The sequence below is a fragment of the Zophobas morio genome, unplaced genomic scaffold (genome assembly GCF_036711695.1).
Source record: "Zophobas morio isolate AGI-343-1 ecotype UQ-CSIRO unplaced genomic scaffold, CSIRO_AGI_Zmor_V1 ptg000026l, whole genome shotgun sequence".
Taxonomy (NCBI): domain Eukaryota; kingdom Metazoa; phylum Arthropoda; class Insecta; order Coleoptera; family Tenebrionidae; genus Zophobas; species Zophobas morio.
This window is the reverse complement of record NW_026972131.1, coordinates 1,784,118-1,807,705: the sequence shown is the minus strand read 5'-3', so window position 1 is coordinate 1,807,705 and position 23,588 is coordinate 1,784,118. Positions and strand designations below refer to the sequence as shown.

Genomic DNA, 23,588 nt, shown 5'->3' with positions numbered 1-23,588 from the left:
CCTATGTAGCTCGTGAGTGTTTAGATATATTTTGAATATTGAGACTGTCTAACAATTCTGAAAAACGAATTTGCAAACCTATGTATTACTATTATATTAAAATAAAGAAGGATAAGCTTTTTTAAGCAATAATTACACTTTAGAAATACGCGAAAGAAATGATCTTCTCAGTCGGTATTTAATATGTGTGAATGACGAGATGAATAAATGACGAATTTGCATTTTTAAAATTAAAAAAACTGGAGATGTGTTATGCGAAAACCAAATACAATTTTTAGTAATTGTTGTAAACCACTTAAAAAAATATATATATAACTCGTGTGTGCGTCGCAATACAAATATATAACTCAGCGGGAGATTATTCGATAATTTCGATTTTAGGTTTTTCTTCTACACTTCCAGCTGCAAGTAAAACGAATAAATTGAATGAAATTAAGTAACTACAAATGTGTTTAAAGCTAGTATTCAAGCAAGTTAAGTTCTCTAGAACGTTTTCTTCAAGCAATAATAATAACAATAATAACGATAGTATCATGCTTAATTGTGGGTACTAAGTATAAGTGAAAAAAGTGTCAGATGTGCATAAATTATAAGAGAAAGAGTGCTCATTATGTTTTGTTTTGGAACTATGTAAGGTATAAAAATAAATAAATAAAAAAAAACTAGTCCAAGTAATATATTGCTTGCAGAAATATTCGAGAACACCCGTTGTGTGTGTAAGATTAATGCAGCTAACTTCCTTTTATTAATCTAAGAATTTTATGAAAACACATCTTTATGAATCCATACGTTTACGTCTATTATTTTTTGTTACTGCTTATTTCTTATTTATATGATAAAATAAGTTTATACGCATATTGTTAATAGAAGCAACTACATAAAAAGAAGGCTGATGTGCAAATCTATGACTAGAGAGACAAATTGAAGCGTGCGTAACTAGAACTAGGTCCTAGGCTGATCTTTGAACTTTTATAATACCTTTAATTTCTTTTGGCTGAGCTTTCTCTTGTCGAAATTTGGTTATATAATAGCTCAGCAACTGGATATCATTTTTGAGAGCGTCCTCATACATTGTAAGTGGACGACGACGGTCGTAAGGTTTGCCCCCTGCATATGAGACACAGGATAGATGGCCTTGGCCTGTAGTCAATTTCAACCAAATTAAACACACAATATAGAGCGAACAGTACACAATAATGGAGTTAATGGTGAATTAGTAAAAACAGCGGTAAAGGGCTGCTTGACAACGTCATAGTGAGAGTTTAAGGAGTTGACATACATGAAGCAAATACACATGGAAAAAGCTAAAATATCGCTTGAATATTGGAATAATACATTTTTCAATAAGAATAATGAGAAAAATAAATAAATAAGGTATATACACAATCGCTGCTTTATTTTATTACTTCGATTTTTTTAGTGATGACGACCCTCAAGATATACAAAACACAAAATCATTACATCACATCACACTAAACAAATTTTATAATGTAAAATAAAATAATTGGTTTTTGTAAGATCCCTCTAACCCATCGACTCTCATGGAGACTAGGAAATCAGATTTTGCTCCTCGAAATAGGGTTCGTAAATAATAATTGTCCTAACTTGACTTCCGTAACAGAATGAAACTGTTTGAAAACTTGAAAATTAAATACTGTTTTATAGTCAAGAAGTGTCTATAAAGAAATAAAGGTGCTGAAGTACTGATATTTTAGTAAAACTTGAACATTTCGAAAATTAATTTGTCTACATTTATATCACCATAATGTTTCATATTCTAAACAAGAACTTTTTCATTTATATTATAATAAGTTCATTCAATTTTCGAAACGATTTATTCTAATTTTAGACAAACAATGAAACGTTTTAATTAAAATTAAATGAAATTTCAGTTACAGTATAACTCGATAATCCGAATTAATTCTGAATTTAATCAGAATTTTTAGATGACTTTTTCAAAAATGAAATTTCCCATTATGTATCTCCGTTATGCAAATTTCGTCCCATTCTCGACTATTTTCAAAATTTAATTAAATTCTTCCATGTAGATTTTGGGCCCCAGAAGTCACTTCTGGCTCCATTTCTTCGATAATTTAAACCGTTTTTCCAGAATCGTCCATTAATATAAGTGTCGCAATTTTTAATAATTTAAAAAAAATCGAATTTCACACCGAATTTTCCGAAAATATTGTTCCGTTATCATAAACATGCTGTATTTTTGGAACCAGCACGTCGGGAGAGATATATCTCTGAATTTTTTCAGAATTTTTAGAAATTTTTTTCTAAAATGAAATTTTACACTATGGTAGTACTTGCCAAATAATAATAAAAATAAGACTTATTTTGATAAATGACCTACTCTTCTAAGAAAATATACTAGCCCCGCCCACCCACCCTTTATTTTCTTAGAAGAGTAGGCTATCTGCCAAAATCAATCTTATCTTGATAAAGGATGTCATTTGTAGTCTCATACTTGCCAAGATAAGGTTGATTTTGGCAGATGACCTATTTTTCTAAGAAAATAAAGGGTGGGTGGGCGGGGCTAGTACTTGTCAAGATGAGACTTATTCGGCAGATGACTTATTCTTCTAAGAAACTAAGGGAGGGTAGGCCCGGGGGGGCTAGTACTTGCTAAAAATAAAAAAACTTAAAAATCAAAACATGACAAATTGAAAAATTGCATAAATGAGAAATCGGAAAATTGTACAAGTGTTTAATCGGAAAATCAAAAACTGAAATATAGAAAAATTGGAAAAAAAAACACATTTTATAAAATCGAATTCGAAATTCCAGTTGTCATTTTTTTTTTTAGTTTTTTTTAACTTTTGAATATTTCATTTGATAATTTGTTTGACATTTTTGCAATTTTGGAATTTTTTAATTTTTAATTTTTCAAGTTCTCAAGTTAAAATTTTTCTTTTCACGATTTGTCATCTTTCGATTTTTGAACTAAAAGAACAAATTTATTCGAACCGAAATTTTGAAAAATCGAAAAATCCAAAAATTGAAAATTAGAAAGAAAATTTTCAGATGTTTTAAAGTTACGGTAAACTTGGCAATCGCTGATCAAAATTACTTTTTACTCCCTTCCAAAAACTCGGTGACAAAAAATCAAAAATCGAAAATTTATAAAAATAAACATCTATTTTGTCGATGTTTTTAAAAATCAAATAATTGAGACATCGGGAAACTGCTAAAATCGTAAAATTGAAAAATCGAAAGTTTTTTCAGTTGCCCAGAGAAATCAAAAATCGAAAGAAAGATCAAAAAATTGAAAATTTAAAAAGCGAGAAATTGAAAAATTCGAAAGTTGAAAAATCGAAAACTGAAAAATTTAGTAGTACTCGCTACGATAAGACTGATTTTGGCAAATGATCTACTCTCTAAGAAAATAAAAGGTGGGTGAGTGGGGCTAGCACTTGCTAAGATAAGACTGATTTTGGCAGATGACCCACTCTTCTAAGAAAATAAAGGTTGGGTGGGTGGGGCTAGTACTTGCTAAAAATAAAAAAAACTTAAAATTCAAAAAATGACAAATTGAAAAATCGGATAAATGAGAAATCGGAAAATTGTACAACTGTTTAATCTGAAAATCAAAAACTGAAATATCGAAAAATTGAAAAAAAAACAAATCTTATAAAATCGAATTCGAAAATTCCAGTTTTTATTTTTTTTTAGTTTTTAGATTTTTCAACTTTTGAATATTTCATTTGATAATTTGTTTGACAATTTTGCAGTTTTTAATTCCGATCTTTTGATTTTTAAAGATTTAACTTTACAATTTTGAAATTTTTTGATTTTTAATTTTTCGAGTTCTCAAGTTAAAATTTTTCCTTTTCACGATTTGTCATTTTTCGATTTTTTAACTAAAAGAACAAATTTATTCGAACAGAAATTTTGAAAAATCGAAAAATCCGAAAATTGAAAATTAGAAACAAAATATTCAGATGTTTTAAAGTTACGGTAAACATGGCAATCGTTGATCACAATTACTTTTTACTCCCTTCCAAAAACTCGTTGACAAAAATTCAAAAATCGAAAATTTATAAAAATAAGCATCTATTTTGTCGATATTTTTAAAAATCAAATAATTGAGAAATAGGAAAACTGCCAAAGTTGTGAAATTAAAAAATCGAAGGTTTTTTTAGTTGCCCAGAGAAATCAAAAATCGAAAGACAGATGAAAAAATTGAAAATTTAAAAGGTGAGAAATTGAAAAATTCGGAACTTGAAAAATCGAAAAAGTGAAAAATTTAGTAGAACTCGCTACGATAAGACTGATTTTGGCAAATGATCTACTCTCTAAGTAAACAAAGGGCGGGTGGGTGGGGCTAGCACTTGCCAAATAACCTACCCTCTAAGAAAATATAAGGGGGGTGGGCCGGGCTAGTATTTGCCAAAATAAGACTCATTTTGGCAAATGACCTACTCTTCTAAGAAATGGTACTAGCCCCGCCCACCCACCCTTTATTTTCTTAGAAGAGTAGGTCATCTGCCAAAATCAATCTTATTTTGGCAAGTATGAGAATGATTTTTGTAAATGACATCCTCTAAGAAAATAAGGGTGGGTGGGCGGGGCTAGTACTTGTCAAGATAAGAATGATTTTGGCAGATGACCCACTCTTCTAAGAAAATAAAGGGAGGGTGGGCGGAGCTTGTACTTGTCAAGATGAGACTTATTTTGGCAGATGACATATCCTCTAAGAAAATAAGGGAGGGTGGGCGGCGAGCTAGTACTTGCCAAGATAAGACTGATTTGGGCAGATGACTTATTCTTCTAAGAAAATAAAGGCTGGGTGGGTAGGGTTAGTACTTGCTAAAAGTAAAAAAAAATAAAAATCAAAAAATGACAAATTGAAAAATCGGATAAATAAGAAATCGGAAAATTGTACAACTGTACAATCGGAAAATCAAAAACTGAAATATCGAAAAATTGAAAAAAAAAACAAATCTTATAAAATCGAATTCGAAAATTCCAGTTTTTATTTTTTTTTAGTTTTTAGATTTTTCAACTTTTGAATATTTCATTTGGTAATTTGTTTGACAATTTTGCAGTTTCTAATTCCGATCTTTTGATTTTTAAAGATTTAACTTTACAATTTTGGAATTTTTTGATTTTTAATTTTCGAGTTCTCAAGTTATAATTTTTCCTTATCACGATTTGTCATTTTTCGATTTTTTAACTAAAAGAACAAATTTATTCGAACCGAAATTTTGAAAAATCGAAAAATCCGAAAATTGAAAATTAGGAACAAAATTTTTTAATGTTTTAAAGTTATGGTAAACATTGCAATCGCTGATCAGAATTACTTTTTATTTTCTTCCAAAAACTCGGCGACAAAAAATCAAAAATCGAAAATTTATAAAAATAAGCATCTATTTTGTCGATATTTTTAAAAATCAAATAATTGAGAAATAGGAAAACTACCAAAATTGTGAAATTAAAAAATCGAAGGTTTTTTTAGTTTCCCAGAGAAATCAAAAATCGAAAGACAGATGAAAAAATTTAAAATTTAAAAAGCGAGAAATTGAAAAATTCGAAAGTTGAAAAATCAAAAAACTGAAAAATACTCGCTACGATAAGACTGATTTTTGCAAATGATCTACTCTCTAAGAAAACAAAGGCCGGGTGGGCCAAATAACCAACCCTCTAAGAAAATAAAGAATAGGTTATCTAGCAAAATCAGTCTTGTCTTGACAAGTATGAGACTGATTTTTGCAAATGACATATCCTCTAAGAAAATAAAGGGTGAGTGGGCGGGGCTAGTACTTGTCAAGATAAGAATGATTTTGGCAAATGACCTATTCTTCTAAGAAAATAAAGGAGGGTGGGCGGGGGGCTAGTACTTGCCAAGATAAGACTGATTTTGGCAAACGACTTATTCTTTTAAGAAAATAAAGGGTGGGTGGGTGGGGCTAGTACTTGCTAAAAATAAAAAAACTTAAAAATCAAAAAATGACAAATTGAAAAATTGGATACATGAAAAATCGGAAAATTGTACATTGTTTAATCGGAAAATCAAAAACCGAAATATGGAAAAATTGAAAAAAAAAACAAATCTTATAAAATCGAATTCGAAATTCCAGTTGTCATTTTTTTTTTTAGCTTTTAGATTTTTCAGCTTTTAAATATTTCATTTGATAATAATTTGTATGGCAATTTTGCAGTTTTTAATTCCAATCTTTCCATTGTTGAAGTTTCAACTTTACAATTTTGGAATTTTTTCATTTTTATTTTTTCAAGTTCTCAAGTTAAAATTTTTCCTTTTCACGATTTGTCATTTTTCGATTTTTTAACTAAAAGAACAAATTTATTCGAACCGAAATTTTGAAACATCGAAAAATCCAAAAATTGAAAATTAGAAACAACATTTTTAGATGTTTTAAAGTTACGGTAAACATGGCAATCGCTGATCAAAATTACTTTTTACTCCCTTGCAAAAATTCGCTGACAAAAAATCAAAAATCGAAAATTAAAAAAAATAAACATCCATTTTCTCGATATTTTTAAAAATCAAATAATTATTGAGAAATGGGAAAACTGCCAAAATTGTAAAATTAAAAACGGAACGTTTTTTTCAGTTGCCCAGAGAAATCAAAAATCGAAAGACAGATCAAAAAGTTAAAAATTTAAAAAGTCAGAAAGTTCCAAAATAAGACTCACTTTGCCCAAGGACCCACTTTTATTTTTGCAAATGACATATCCTCTAATAAAATAAGGGTGGGTGGGCGGGAAAAATACCTTTCCCTAGAAGAGTAAGTAATTTGCCAAAATGAGTCTTATTTTTGCAAATACTAACCTGGCCCACCCGCCTTTTAATTTCTTAGAGGGTAGGTTATTTGGCAAGTACTAGCAAATTTCGATCTATTTTCGACGATTTTCTAAATTTAACTAAATATTTTTTCTTGTAGATTTCGGGACGCAGAAGTTACTTCCGGCCTCATGTCTTCGATAACTTCAACATTTTTTTCCAGAATTAGTTAATTAATTCAGGGCATTGAAATATCACAGTTTTTAAAAATTTCAAAAAATTCAATACAACACGTACAGAAAGGAGATCTTGCGTCATTTTTGCAAGTAGGTGCATGTTTTCAAGTTCAGTTCGGATTGTAGAGTTTTTGTTCGGATTAAAGAGATATCGAGTTCAACTAGCCTCTCTTCGGATTACTGGATGTTCGGATAATCGTGGGTTCGGATTATAGAAGTTATACTATATTTGAATTACTGAATTTATGAATTAAAAAAATGTCGCATTGAAAGGCACAAGGAAAATTATAACGGGTGTCTAATTAAAAACCTGAGAGTTGTCTTGTACTTAAATTTTTTTTTTTCCATATGTCGATGTGACAAGCGGCTGACACCTTTCCATATTCATTTCGGAAATGACATACAGAACACAACAAAATCTGGTGACATAGCACTCTTGATCAGGTTTTTATTTATAATTATACCCCATATATGGTTTGTCCGAGTTTGTCGTTTGCTTATATTGTAGTCTCATGGTACTACCATTTATGTCGGTACAACATAAGATATAAATGAATAATTAAAACGAAAATTTCTTTAGCAATATAAACCTGAAAACGATAAACCACCTTAAAAGGATGATCGACAATAAATGCGTATAAAGAATTTTTTTTTTCTTTTTTTTATTTATAAAAAAAGCAAATATGTCAACACCCAAAAAATATCTTGAAAGTGGTCACGAAATTATTGGTAATTACTTAATTAGGTACTAACTGAACTTGCAATTTGCCTAGTACCTAAAGTTTTCTAGTAACATTTGGAGAAAAATGATACAATATACATATAAAAAAACTAAAAAACAAATAAATGTTTGTAGAGAACGAATTTTTAATTACTTGACGAAAAAATTTTTCAAAATAGTCCTTAGTAACACGTTTGTATGAATATGATCAAAACTGTTTTAGTGTTCTCGTATTTTATATGAACTTAATATATCTACCAGTGTTCAACGAATTTCAACGCGGATTTAAGTAAAAATCAAACTTCATGTAACATTTTAGAAAAATGGTACAGATGTTGCAATTTTATGAATTAAAAAAAAATTGTTTTGATAATTTGCGGATCTGCGCTTTAATTAAAAACATATTTTTTAATGACACCATAATGTACGAAACGAAGATACATAATATACCTCGTGGCAGAAAACAGTGAACAGCATATAGTATAATTTACGATATTTTATCAATCAAATTTAATTCCATAATCACATATGATTAAAAAACCTTTAATCTTTTTTTACTGCCCAACTTAAATCGAGACATCCGGAATATGACGAAACTATCAAAAAGACAGTTTATTTATTAGTAAAATAATAAACCTTGGCAATCCTTTTTAGCGTGCGTAGATGCTGAATTTTATGAGCGTCTTGTTTTTCAAACTTAATTAAATGCAAAATGCGCTTTATTAATTTTTAAGCAAAACGTTTTGAAAACTCACCAATATATTTTTTGACTGGTTCTGTATAATATGTGGCATACTGAATTTTAGAATTCGGTGAGAATGTCAGTAATCTATGGATGTAAGTGTCATTGCTGTATTTAGCTGGCAGGGAGACGAAATCACCATATCTGAAAAATATGGAATTAAATTACACCACACATATGAAACACTCAAAAAGGAAGCGCAAAACCAGCGTTGTCTTGTTCGCTTGAAAAAAGATATGTTCCATAAAATCATCAATTTTGTATTAGTCAGAGGTAGTAATACACCGTATCGTAGAAATGTTGTATAAATTATTAAACATAATAAGCAAATGCAGAATTATTGGCTGTGAAAAAATTCCATCAGATGCAGAAAACAAGAAATGTGTCAAATCTCCATAGGCATACACAACACTTTAAAAAACGTAGGCAAGTACAGGATTTCTACAAATAATTATAGGGTCCAGGTAGGTCACGAAAACGTGCCGCCTCTCAGTTTTGAACTTTACCAAATACTCAATGACGCATGACAAAGACAAAAAATAAAACTAATTCATTATAACAAAAAGAAACAAATTTATTGGAGTTAAACATCACAATAAATGTTGAAAATGTTCACCATTTTGTTGAAGGCACATGTTCACTCTTTTTTTAATTTTAGAAATGTTCTGTAATCCTTTCGTCAATACTTTGGGCCCATTGGTCAATTGTTCAATTCTGCTCAAGCCGTCTCAAATCATCCACAACTTGCTCAGATGCTGAATCTCTTCCAGGAGATATCCCTTTGTCGACACTGCCACTACGTAAGCACCCAGTGTTTTGGAAACGACTATTTTGTTGTTTTTTTTTTTAACTCGGTCAACATAATATATCCGTAACGAACAGGCGATTGATTTTCAGCAATCAATCATTCTTTGACATTTAACAAATCGTAGAAGTATACAGGGTGTTATGGAATTGAATGAAAAAAATGTAACCGGTAATAGAACTCATTACACTAGTTTACAAGGTTTTATATCCAAAGATAAAAATGATTGAATCCAAAGGATTTGGGGGTTATAATATAATCTTCCGACATATTTTCGTCACAAAAACCTTGATACCTTTGCTCAAAATGTTTTAAATCTTGGTGATCGTGGAGAAAATCGTGTTTGTAATTTTCATTGTTCTTGTTTCCTAAGAATTCTTTCACCACTAATTTGAACGATCTCCAGGCCGCTTTTTCAGTTGAAGATAAACAGTCTTCAAACTTCACATTTTTAAGAACTTTTTTTATTTGTGGGCCTATAAATATATCTTATTTAAGATAAAATAAAGATAAAACTAGGAAAAACATCCTGTAAATACTTGAATGCAGTTGAGCCCAAAAACTCAATTTACACGGTTTCAACCCGGAAAATGATCATGTATTGATTTCGACCGTGCAAGCCTCCGAATACCTGCTAAGATAAGACTGATTTTGGCAAATAACATACCCTCCAAGAAAAGAAAAGCCGGGTGGGTGGGGCTAGTACCTGCTAAGATAAGCCTGATTTTAGCAAATGACGTATCCTCTAAGAAATTTAATTAAATTATTATAAGAAATAAAAGGTCAGGTCAGAATTTTCCAAAAATAGAACATCAAAGTCCTCCGACGTAGCAAAATAACCAATTTTAAAATCATTATAACCCCACCAAAATGTGCTAATGACTTTTTTACTATTTTTCCCAGACTCACCAGTTTTATGTTAACAGCGTAGCGTAGAGTCAATCCGCCATTTACAGACACCCGGTATAGCAAAGTTTTATATATTGATGAGTTCTACTACCAGTTAAATGTTGTGCATTTAATTCCATAATAGGCTGTATATGTTTGTAGATTTCTAGGAACGTTTAGGTTTATACGATGCTGAATTTGTTGAGGAAAAACACCACTATTGTAGTTAATTTTATTTCCCAAAGCTTCGAAGATTGTTCTTTCGTTCTTCTTCACGATGAATCAGAAATCAAACAGTGGTGTTTTTCTCAAGAAATTCAAATATAGGTATGTCGATTATTTAGAGACTAGATGGTTACCGAAATTACCCAATTGATCACTTCGTTTTTTAAATTTTCGTTTTGTTGTAACAAGTCACAATATTGCCAACCAAACTGTCAGATTTTCATAAACAGCGCGTATTTTAAACAATCGTGAACTTACTTAGTTATATGTACTATAAATTGTTGAATACTTAAATTCCAACATTAGTAAGTTATTCAAAGTTGACAGAAAAAATCAATTAAACAAATAGGTTAACTTATTTTTATATTTTTTACCTGTTCAAGGGAGTGATGGGCCAGTTTCTAATTCTAGGTACAGGAAGATGAATTTGTTTCAAAAGAGACGCCGTCTGTGCCCTTATTAACCTCGTTTCATCGTCAAATATCTGAAATTATTATTAACCTAAATTAATATTTGCTACAAAATTTGTGAATATATTAAAAGCTATGCGACGGTGCCCCATGTGATATTTCAGCTGATTTTTGGTTAAATCATTTTAATTAGTAATTTTACTTATTAAATAGAATGTTATTATATTATTATATAACAGATTAAGGGTTATGTGCCATATTTATATACCTCGTTCACGAATAACATGGTTCCATAGTCCTTTAAACTAAACTGTGACGTCATTAATAACACAGAAAATAACAACATATCGTGAACAAAATATAAACGTTATTAAATATACATAGACGTATAAATACATACCGGATGGCCAGCTGAAAACTATCCACCCTTATTATGTCCGAAACTATGTGCCACATAAAAATAATGTAGGCACGAATTTATTTTCTCTACCATTAACCTGTCTAAAATCTTAAAGCAAAAAATCACTTTCCTTTCCTAAATTCGGAAATGGTTTTTTATATAATATATAGCTAACTTTTCCTCGTTAACGTTTCTGTTGTGTGTTTATTATTATGCTATCGACGTTGACGGGAAAACTTAGCTAGACATAAATACCTAAATCGCATCAAAATTGACTAAGTGCAAGTACATATATCGGACTTATTGAATTCAGAATAGTAGTCTTATGGCACTAACTGCATTTTGGTCCAGTCTTTTTCAAATTCGTTTTTGGTTTATGAAAATATCAATTATGACAAAATAAACTAAGTAGAGGTTATGCAATATTTTACATCGTTTTTAGTCCTTTAAAAGTTTTACAATAATTTTTATAACCAAAAAAATTTTAGCGTAAATACTGTTGGTCAGATAGATATTAACATTAACCGATCCTTTATAAAATGAAGTGAATATTGCTACTTGCAAAATAATAATTATTACCTGAAAACGCATTTTTTGAGCAAATTATTATAATACTCACCCTGTATAACATGACAAACCGCATTTGCCATTATAGTCAATAAATCGATTATATCAAATTAATTTACTGTTAAAGTGTAGTGGGATTTTTATGTAATTTGTTCGCAAATCGAGAATAATTTTCTATAAAAAAAATATGATGGGGTGTATCATTCCGCGTATTGGTAAAATAAATCCTAAACTGAAATATTTGTATATGTTAAAATATATTCTTGCTTTGCTATAAAAACGTATTTCGTTTGTATACTTCGGTCTGTTTCAGAAATTTAAGGGTGAATTAGTTTCGATGGATCACCCGGCTAAGTACAGCTAAGTAAGATCGCTTCCCAGACAATTTGGACAAAAGATCAACGAAACTTAGTCACCACTGCTTAATAGTACAAATTATCTTGAAAGCTGCGAAGAAATAGGATAGGTATCTGTTTTATTTTATAAACAGGGTTGGGATTGACTAGGTATGTATAAAGTATATAGAAAAAATATCTCTGCTTTACATTTGCTAAAATCAAAATTCTATATGTGCTAAATTCGTGCTATGAATTTAGACCGGTCATGGTTAGTTCTCATTTAGTCTAAGCAACACATACAATAGAAGATCCTACACTTAAACCAATTCAAGCCTTGAAATGTTTCCGAAGATGCAATAACCAAAAATAAGTAAATACACAGGTTAAATATTAGCATGAAGAAAGAAGATCACACACCCTCTGATGAGTTGCCAACTCGAAGAATTGAAATGAAAATTTTCTGTTACCTACCATGCACTAAAAAGCATGCATTGCAGTGAGTTATTTACAAACTGCAGACTGAAAGAAATGTGGATGACAGCCAGATTTATTTGAAATGATGCCAACAGGAGTAAAATAACAATAATTATTGGGTTAAACATTTACAAATATTTCTGGAATTCCAAATATCTTATACAACAACAAATATAAGTACGTAAATATATTATGATCGCCCCTGAGTGTGTAACATAATACCCAAACAATAAGGTTGGATGAAAAAAATGCGAAATTACAGATGCAACCAGTAGAGTTGCAAAAAAATATAAGGTTATGTATATCATTACATTTTCTGTTTTCCAATAAACAGTTTTCGTATCTCTAATTACTGGTTTTACAGAAATTATAATTTGCCAGATAATTACGACATAAATCTGGCACATCTCATTTGCCATTTTGCTACTAATCTGATAATTTCTGGTTTAGTTGGAGTGGGACATCAAATCTGATCATCTACAGGTTGATATAAAAATTTTGTTAACCATAGTTCTTTAAATTATTTTGGGATTTCTGGTATTTTTCCGTAATGCAGCTGACCGAAGTATACATATAACAAACATATGTATTAAAATAATTATACTCTGCAAGTATATCGGGTGAGCAACACAATTTGTAATCGAGTCATCATTGGAACTGAATCCGTATGTTTTCTCTGAAATCTTCTCTAAAGGTACGTCATAAAATCTTTTTAACAGAATTAATTTTAATTGCCGATAATAATTTTAATAACTTCACACTTGTGTTATTAAAAATCTTATTAAAAAGTGTCCTCCATTTTTTCATGTACAGTTGTAATTTTTTTACATTTATAAGTGTAGTTTAATCAACGACATGGTAAATGCTTTCCAATGATGACTCAACTAGAAATTAAGTTGCCGCCTGATAGATAGCCCGAGAATTAATCGATTTTGGCTTTCTCTTTTTTATGTACTTAGTAGTAGTATTAATTTATTAATTGCCTACAGGCTTAATAAGATTCCTAGTAGGGGTACAAAGTAACTTAATCCACATAATACAAATAAATCAATAAAATAAATAAAATATTGTTCTATTTTTTCAGCTTGCCCACCTTGGTTCCCTTATCTTCCGTACTTCTTTCATCCAGTCCAGTCCTCTTCCATCCTCGTTTAGCACTTCTTCCCTAATTTCTTCCGATTCTCTCAATCCTTCACATTCTTCCAGCATATGCTCTATTGTTTCTCCCTCTCTCCAACATATCCTACACCTTTTGTCAGTTTCATCCATCCAAAAATTATTCTCTTTCTCTTCATTTCCACTCCTAAATCTCGCCATCATGCTTTTCTCCTTTATACTCTCTCTCTGTGTACTTTGGTATTTCATCCTTTACTATTTTTCTATACTCTGCATTATATCTAGACACTTACACTCCGTTCTTCTTTCATACTCCTTCCCATTTCTCTTATTCTCTCTATTTCTTCACATGCATATCCCTTTCCTTCATAATATTTGTCTCTTTCCTTCCAAACATGTTTTCCTCCTTCCTTCCTTTCTTATTTCTTTCCAACATTCTTTCAATATTTTACAATCACCTCTCTCACGAAACTTTTTGTTTCTTCTCTCACTGTATACCCCAGCATATACTTTTCCAATCCCAAACAGCACCATTTTTGTTTTTTCCACATTCACTTCCAATTCCTTTTTTTGTACGTACTTCTCGAAACTTTTAATCATTGTTTTCATTTCTTCTGGTTTCTTTGCCACACTCACCAAATCATCTGCGTACGCCAACGACCACACTTTCTCTTTGCCCACTACCACCCCTCCTGTCTGTGCTTTCCTGAACATTTCATCTATATCTCCTAGATAAGCTGCAAACAATGCGGGGCTGAGTGGACATCCCTGTCTCACCTCCAGGTGCCTTTCCTCTTTTTAGTCTTTCAATCTGTCTTCCTATTTCATCGTCTGTTATTTCCGAACCTCTCCACATTTCTTCCGTCGTTGTGATTCCTGTGTGTCTTTTCCATTCATGTATTTTGATTTTCCTACTGACTTCAGTCTTCCTTCTCCGTTCCTTGTTTATATATCTCCATACTTCTTCTTCTGTTTTCAGGGACTTTATTGTCTTCTCGTCTTCTTCCCGTTTTTCTCTTTTTCTTTCTTCACATTTTCACCTTTCTCTCTTACTTTTAAATACTCTTCTTTCCTTCCCCTGTTATTCTTCCATTTTCTTAATTTTTGCTTTGCTCTTCAACTCACTACATTCTCCGTTCCATCCATTATTCCTCTCTTGCCATAAGTATATCTTTCTTTTCTCCCTAGCTTCTACAATTAAGTTGATCAGATCTGCTATCATAACTTCTATATCTTTTTTTACTTCGAATTTCTTTTTTTCTAGTCTATTTCTGTATCTTTGAATTCCCTCTTCATCCCATATTCTTGTTCTGTTTCTTTTCTTTCGTTTCTTCTCTCTTGTTTTTCGTACTCTTGCTCTTTTTTCTTTGATTTTTATTTCTAGTGGCATGTGGTCTGATCCTATCCTTTCCCCCACTGTGAAACTCTTTGTTTCTTCCCATACCTTTATTGGTGTTAAAAACTTACAAATACAGTTTTACACAAGTCAAATAATAAATTAAACCAATAAACTATTAAAATTTCTACATCGAAGATAATCCTCAAAACTATAAAAACAATTTATAATAAGAAAAGTTTTGATTTTTTTTTTTAAATATATTAATAAGCTTACTACGAAATTCTTCGGGTAATATATTAAAACATTTCACAGCGAAGTATCTTGTGCCTGTTTGTACCCTCTTCAAATGATTTGAACTGGGAACTAAATTTTCTTTGTTTCGGGTGTTGTACAAATGAATGTTAGTGAACGTAGAATAATTGCCAATATTGTCTTTGAGATGTAATAAACAATGTAGGATGAAAATTGAAGGCACAGTTAAAATTTTAAGTTCAACAAATGCAGATCTCCAATCATCACGGTACTGAAGTCCAGCTATAATCCGAATAAGTTACCATACTCAATTGAAAAGTGAAAAAATGCAAAATAGGCAACTATTAATGTTTTTTGTGATACATTATTACTTAGTTGTCTCAAAGGGTATGTGTTCTTATTTAGTTTCTTAGCTAATGTATCTCCACGGGCATTCCAGAAAAGCTGGTCATCGATGGTAATGCCAAGAAAAAGTGCATTATTGGCTTGACCTAAATTTAACGTTACGCTGGTTTTAAGACTGAGGAACATGTACGCCGATTTGTCGACATTCATACCTAAACTGTTGGTATCAAACCATAGTTTCGCCTTAGATTGTGCTTCCAAACTTTTATCAATGCAGTCATTTAGACTGCTACTGCTGTTTAGTATGGTGGTGTCATCAGCGTATAGAATAACTTTTGAGTCTTCTATATTGGATGGTAAGTCATTGATGTGGACTAAGAATAAAAGAGGGCCTAAGATAGATCCCTGAGGTATGCCATATTCCACAGGAGAATTAGAAGATGTTCCATCAACCGTGACTTTTTCGATTCTATTGGAGAGATAGGATGACAATAAACGACAACTAGTGGGATGTAAATTATAGAAATAAAGTTTACGAATCAGAATCGAATGGGAAACACAATCGAAGGCCTTGGTAAGATCTAGAAAAGAAATTGTAGTTAAAATACCTTTGTCAAAGGAATTTGTGATTTCATCAACAATATCAGTAATGGCTTTCGAGGTGTTTAATCTGGGCCTGAAACCGAATTGGTTGTCACATAACACATTCTTTTCCACAAAATAATTACATAATTGACCCATCAAAATTCTCTCCAGAACTTTCGATAAAATGGGCAATAGCGATATCGGTCGGTAATTGCTGATCTCATTGGGTTCCCCCTTTTTAAAAATTGGTAGGACATTTGAAATTTTCAAGCAGTCGGGGAAGTAAGTGTTTTAATACTTGAATTAATTAATTTCGTATTATGACATCCAGAACGGTTTTGACTATTTCAACGCTAAGACCATAGATATCTTTGGTTTTACTATTTCTTAATTTTTTTAAAACATCACGAACTTCAGCGCAAGACACTTCGCTAAACTGAAAATACATTGAACTATTATCACAGTTATTATTGCACATTAACAGAATGGGATCACAGTTTGAATGAGGAAGCATATTAATCACATTTTTTGCGATGTTACAAAAAATAAACATTAAAATCATGAGCACTTTTATTACAACCGCATATTTTATTCCTTTTCTTAACACTTCGTTTAGAATTAAATATAGACCACATTGCTCGCATTTTATTATGAGATTGATTTATATATTTATCGTTAGCACTGATTTTTGCGTTTTTAATTGCTTCTCGATACATTTTGTGATATGAGTTTCTAGCTTTTTTGATATCAAGACGATTTGTTAGAAGATAACTTGGATAAATTATTTTTCATAGTTTTTAGATGGTAAGAATACCAATGAATGCGTTTACAATAAGATGGTTTAATTACTTTTTCTGGGAACGAGATACAAACATAGTGCTGCAAAACATTGAGAAAATCTTCAAACGCTTTGTTTATGTCATATGCGCAGTTACAGGTGATAGAATTCCAATCAACCCCTTCAAGATGTTTATACAAACAAAATTTCCCAATTTCAGTGATTGGTCTAATGATTAAAGAATTCTCATTAAATTGATGGACTGGAATATTTGTTTCAAACCATATTCCCAAATGGTCCGAGAGGCCTAAGTTTATGGGTTGAACATGAACAGAATGAGTTTGTATATTCGTGAACACATTGTCTAGACGATTATTCCCAATAGTATTAAAATTAACTAACGGCTTTAAACCATATCCTAGAAATAAATCTAACAGATTATTTTTCCTTGTGTTGTTAGCATTAAATACGATATTGAAATTGCCACCTATGATAATATTTTTTGTAATATCCAAACAGGTAAGCAGTCTATTTACAATAGCTATGAATTCGTCAAAGGCACTAGATGGAGGTCGATATAATGAGACAACTGTTAAATTCATGGAAGGTATTAGAATAGCAGATATTTCACAAATTCTGCTGAAGGAGAGCGCTGTTAATTTGGGAAAACCATCCGCTTCAAATTGTTATTGGGCGAATATAATCGATCCCCCATATCCGTCATTATCTCTTAAGAAGCAAGATTTTATTACATACTCATCAATCGTCACAGTGTCACAATAGGCACTCGTCAACCAGTTCTCAGTGAGACATAGGATGGAAGGGTAAAATTTATGCTCCGCAAGGAATGCTTCTATTTCACCAATTTTGTTTCTTAAAGACTGGACATTAAAAAACAAGATTCTGATTTTGTAATTATCTGTGGTGGGTCGGATGTGGTTGCGTATCAGTTTTGGACTTTTTGCCGTTGTCCTTAAAAAGTTGTCATATTTGTCTCTTCTCTTTTGTATTGGGAAAGATCGTTTGTCTGTTCTTTTGGAAAATAATACCGATTTAGTACTATTCTATTAGGCCAAAAATTTTCTTTCAATATTTTGTCTTTGTCCTAAAGTCGGATCGTAATTTTGAAAGATGCTATTCTATCTTTGTTTTTGAGAGAGAGCTTTTTCACTTTCAAGTTGCAAACTGTCCCAATTTCTTCTATTATCTTCCACAATATTTTCCCTGCTTTGATATTTGCCTTATCTTTTGATCCTCTTTTCTCTCCCTTTTCTTTGTCTATTATTTTTGTTTCCTTATCGCCCAGTCTTGCGTTAAAATCCCCTCCTATAAGTATTTTTTCATCTCCTTTTTCTTTTGTTTCCTTTTCTATGTTTATCTCGGTTTCCTCAATTTTCTTTTCGAATTCCCATTACTATTCTCTCGCTTGTTCTCCCCTTTTTCTTTGCCTTTGTCGCCCATTGACACTCCCGCATTCTTGTGGTAGTGTCTCTTCAAATTTCTCTTTTTTATGTGTTTTTGATTTTTTTGTTGTTGTAATAATAAAAACAAAAAATAAACAAAATATCCATTTATCCATTCCAACAATCACAGCTGCTTTTAAAATATTAACATTAGATACTTTGTCAGCGTTGACGCAAAGTAGATGAATAGTTACTAAACTTATTATCTCAAAAACTATTCAATAAATACATTTACTCCATGTTAGTATCGCAAACTATAAGCGAGATATTTGTTGCAAAACAATATTTCAAGATATTTCTTATTTTTAAATCATACTGTCCCAACACTGGATACAAATAAACAGATTTAGATCACATACTTACACTTTGCAAATACTCAAGTACATTAGGTGATAATCGACCCATATACATAGGGTGATATTTCAGCCAATAAAGTGACCTTCTTGGGGAAAGAGCAGTCAAAGTTACGTAGTTTCTCCAGAAGTCGTTATATAAAGTTGAATATCTATACTCTGGCCGATAGTGAATGTAGTAATTAGAGTAAGGCCAGTAAGATAGCGGCCAAGAGTATTTATAATAATCTGGGTAATATCCCGTTAAAGAAGTATATTTCTGAAAATAACGTGATTTGTCACAAATAAAGAAATATAAAATTATGTATAGATGACTCGGTTTATGGGTTTTCTGAGAAAAGAAGCTATGGCAAAGTTACTCACATACATTTATGATGAAACGTGAAATTTTGGTACATACATATTCTATATAAACACGTATTAATTTGATTCACTTTTAAAATTCCTATATTTTTTCGTTAAAGAAAGTGAACTCTGAGGATTTAGTACATCTCCATCACGAAGTGAAATAACTGAATAGGTAATTAAAACTCATATTTCGTTAAAATAGCTGTATTTTCGTTTTTAGTGTAGCGAAAAAACTATAAGAATATATCTCTACAATCTTCACACATAGTGCAATGCTAGTGTCCCCGAATAACCTTGTATGTAAAAATTTGTAACAAACCTACGTACATTAAATCAGTTTTATCTTAACAGACTCATCAAAATTACTAGGACACAAATTAACACTGACACTGAACGTAGCCCTTCCGGTTTCACTGGAAATAAAGACAGTTTTAATTTTCAATGGAATGACTTCTGCTTTCTCACCCTTTTTTTGAAAAACTTATAGTTTCCTCAAAATAGTAACACAATATTTTTTTACTCAAATTTTTTAACCTGATATAAGTTTTTTGTTACTGTATCGAGGAAACAACAAACTTTCCAAAAAACTATGAAAACGCAATTAGTTGCAAAAAGCGCTTAAAACACAAAAATTATATTCATTTTCGTGAAAACGCGAAGTGCTACGGTCAGTCACATGATGCGCTAAATCGGCCTTTATAAAGCTGTTATCATATTTGTAATTTGTTTCCGAAATAATAATTTCACCGAATAAGTTGAAAATGAAACATCGTGCATAGTATATTAAAAATTACAGACTTGAAAAAAACTAAAAGTGAGACAGGAGCGGATCTCAAAAGACAAACACAAAGAAAAAATAAAATTAAAGAATGATTAAAAAGAAACCAGCCGGAAAGAGGATACTAATTATTCGAGAAGTTCTAATAACAAAATTTTACAAAATATCCAGAAAGAATTGAATTTAATGCAGCCTGGGTGGACCATGAACAGAGTCAAAACATACAAGCAGCTTTCGATCAGGAAAGTCTTTAATAAAATTGTAGGTAAACATTTTTTAAGATGATTTCTGAAATATCTTAGACTACCAAACAAAACAGTTTTAAAGAATAAAAGCAACGAAAAAAGTATGAAGAAAAAATAGAGTATATATCACGTTACGATAGTAATAAATTGAATATATGGAAGAGATATTTGGAGGAAGATGAAAACTGGACAAAAATGTATGTTGGTAATTAAATTGCATATTACCTATGTGAAGATATCAATGTAAAATAAAAAATACAACAAAAAACAAATATATCTTTTTGATTGCACCACATGACAATTTTTACATATATATATTCTTAAAAATCTGTACCCACTTAACACTTTTTCGTTTGAAAATTGCACGAAAAAAAATGCTTCGGTAATACGTAAGGCGCAAAACTATTTTATTTTTAGAGTAAAGCAGTTAGTAAAATGAAAATTTATGATCACATATACATATGTATTTAACTTTACGAAGAAATGCATTAATTTGAGTGAAAAACTTTGTAACCAAATGCTTGCAAAAATTATGAATTTTATTATGTAATAACACATAATGCATACTTACACGTGCTAATTTAAGAGGTCGATAAAGTGATAAATCATCAAGATTGCTATAAGTTTTATAATAACTTGGCCAATAATGATAATAATGCCTATAAGTTGACCAATAATCATCGTATGAACTCAACGGGCGAATTATCCTGTAGTAGTTGTAATATTCAGAGGGTTTATATGTAACACGATAGTTTAATCCTCTTAATGGGTTATTAACATAAACATATCTCTGAAAAGGCAAATATCATTAATGATAATAATTACTGCTTTACGTTACAAGCATTAATTACATTAAATTTTAGATAATATATGGAATATATATTTAGTTTTAATTTATCTCCAGAATTAAGTGCAGTATTATTATAATATTTAATCTTGTCTCTCATAATTATAACACATTAATCCTAGAGATCAAACTAACTTTAGTTTTTACTGTCCAGCGAGAGACTTTTTTATAATTTTCTTGATTCATTTGGAAAAATAAGTTTATTCACAATCTTTCCAAACTATAAATTTCAGATAACTCGATTTTATTTTCAAGCTAGTTAGAACGATTGTGAATAAAATAGTACACAAACCTTGAGGAAAGTTTCATTCCTTGCTCGAAAGTAATGAATGACTTTCCACCTCGGTATGTAATAGTACACTATTCTTCCGAAATGGATTCTACATGATTTAAATTAGTACTTACTATTTACATATATTATATATTTTGTAATCTAAAGCTGAACAGAATTTGCTGTTAATGTAGCCATTCGTGGATTTTATTGGTTAGTAGTTTGATCGGACCTAACTTAACCAGTTAAGTTATAATGAGAAAAACAAAATAATAAAGGTTTGGTCAGTTGGTTCATTGGACAACATAAGTGTGGTTGTCCTATTTTATTTGTAAATAAAAATACATACGCTCTATTAGCATCATATAAAAAAAATCTTATTAAATCAAACATTGTCAATTATATGACGTTTGAAAATAAACCTTTTTTTTTAAGTACAAAGGTCCCATAACTTAACTGGCGCAGTCGGCAGAATATTGGGAGTTTTCGATCGTAAAAAAAAATCACTTTTAAGTGTTCACCCAGTATTCAATAAGTATACTACGGCATTGTTGTAAGTGTCAGAATTCCCAACTACCGAAAAGAGTAAAAGTCCTGAAGTAATTTTCTAGAAAATTCTTAATTAATCCCTAATTTTCTTCCTGTCCCGTTTTTCTATATAATAAAAATACCTGAATTACAAGAGTTCATTCTGACATTATTCCAATATTTGATGGCAAATCCACAGAACTGAGTTTCTTTATAAAAACTCTGGACAATATTACACGCCAATTCTATCTACGACAATGCAAACGCTGATAATTTTCAGAATAAGTTTCCATTTTCTACATTCACTAATAAGTTACATGAATTAATAAGAAATTTTAGTGACCATCGCAATGAAACAAATTTAATTTTCCGTGGAATCAAGAGAAGTCAATAAAAAAATACTTAAAAAAAAGGTTTTTCTATGATCCGGAGTTCGTCTTCACTATCACAAGGTTCTACTAGTGAAATACTGTAATAACAGGTCGTCATTACGTATTCATATCATTGGGATAGCCTTTTTTTCTCTTTGATAGAGCTCTTGTGACAATATTCAAAACATGAAGAAGATCATAAGAACCTCATTTACCCAGATTTTCGGTACAACGAATGAACTTCTCACTAAAGAAAATCCAGACATGAATCAAGTAAGAACCAATATACAAGTCCTCGAACAGAAAATGAAGAATAATAGTCAGTTAAATCAGAGATACCTCAACTTGTTATTTGATCAAGACCCTGAAGATGTCGATTTCGATTCTGAGATGGCAAAAATGGATGAGGACATGTGTAAATTCTCAGCTCTAAAAATGAAAGTGGAAACGCAGGTTAATTTATCAGTACTAAAGTATTCTCAGATAGAATTTAGAAAATTTGGTAGTGACATTCGTGACTAGTTGTCATTTTGGAGTCAGTTTAGAAGAACTCCGATCTTTAGAGACTCTAGGTGTGCAGTCCGTTAAGAAAATAGAGGGCGGGTGGGCGGGGCTAGTATTTGCTAAGGTAAGACTGATTTTGCCAAACAATATATCCTTTAAAGAGATTTTTCTGTACAGTATGACTTCCAGAATTAATTTTCCCTTCATTTCTTCGAAAATTCCTGCCATTTTTCCAAAATTGTCAGGATGAAATATGACAAATTTTTGAAAATTTAGGAAAAAAGCTTTTCAAACCGACATTTCCAAAATCTTGATCTAGAACTTTCCACACGCTGTGTTTTTCGATTCAGCTTGTGGAAATCTATATCGCAGGATTTTTGTAGATTTTTAGGCAATTTTTCTAATTTTTATTTTATTTTATTTATTTTGATAATTAAAAAATTACCCTTCAAAACGAATATTTCCAAAATCTTGGTCTGGAACAATCAATACGCTGTGTTTTTCGATTCAGCTCGTTCAAAACTATGTATACCTCAGATGTCATTTGGATTTTTAGCCAAATTTTCAGTAGGTACTCTTTATGAAGTGTTTGACCTTTTTTCACCAATTTCGAAATTTTCCCAAAGAGATTTTTCTGTAGATTACAATCTTCAGAATTTATTTTCGGTTCTAATTTGTAAAAAATTCCTACCATTTTTCCAAAATCGACAATGTGAAATGGCATTTTTTGAGAATGTAAAAAAATGTCTATCAAACCGAATATTTCCAAAATCTTGATCGGGAACTCTCTGTGTTTCTCGATTCAGACTGTGAAGTTATACATCCCAGAATTTTTTGGGAATTTTTAGACAAATTTTCAAAAATCTCAATTTTTCATTACCTGAAGAGATTTTTCTGTAGATTACGAT

At 30.9% G+C, this 23,588-nt stretch overlaps 1 protein-coding gene across 5 annotated transcripts in view; it reads right to left on the bottom strand.

The window, feature by feature from the left end:
* Window positions 1–23,588, bottom strand: part of LOC135136700 (uncharacterized protein CG45076-like) — a 56,362-nt gene that overhangs the window by 9,941 nt on the left and 22,833 nt on the right. Inside the window, exons 4-8 of one of the 5 annotated variants that reach the window (XM_064066107.1) lie at window positions 20,731–20,949; window positions 18,799–19,047; window positions 10,743–10,852; window positions 8,464–8,594; window positions 979–1,140 (exon numbers count right to left, since the gene is read on the bottom strand). In XM_064066107.1, the coding sequence (XP_063922177.1) occupies window positions 979–1,140; window positions 8,464–8,594; window positions 10,743–10,852; window positions 18,799–19,047; window positions 20,731–20,949 (871 nt within the window). The remainder of the gene's footprint in view (window positions 1–978; window positions 1,141–8,463; window positions 8,595–10,742; window positions 10,853–18,798; window positions 19,048–20,730; window positions 20,950–23,588) is intronic. The other 4 variants (XM_064066108.1, XM_064066109.1, XM_064066110.1 and 1 more) reach the window with 4 other exon arrangements.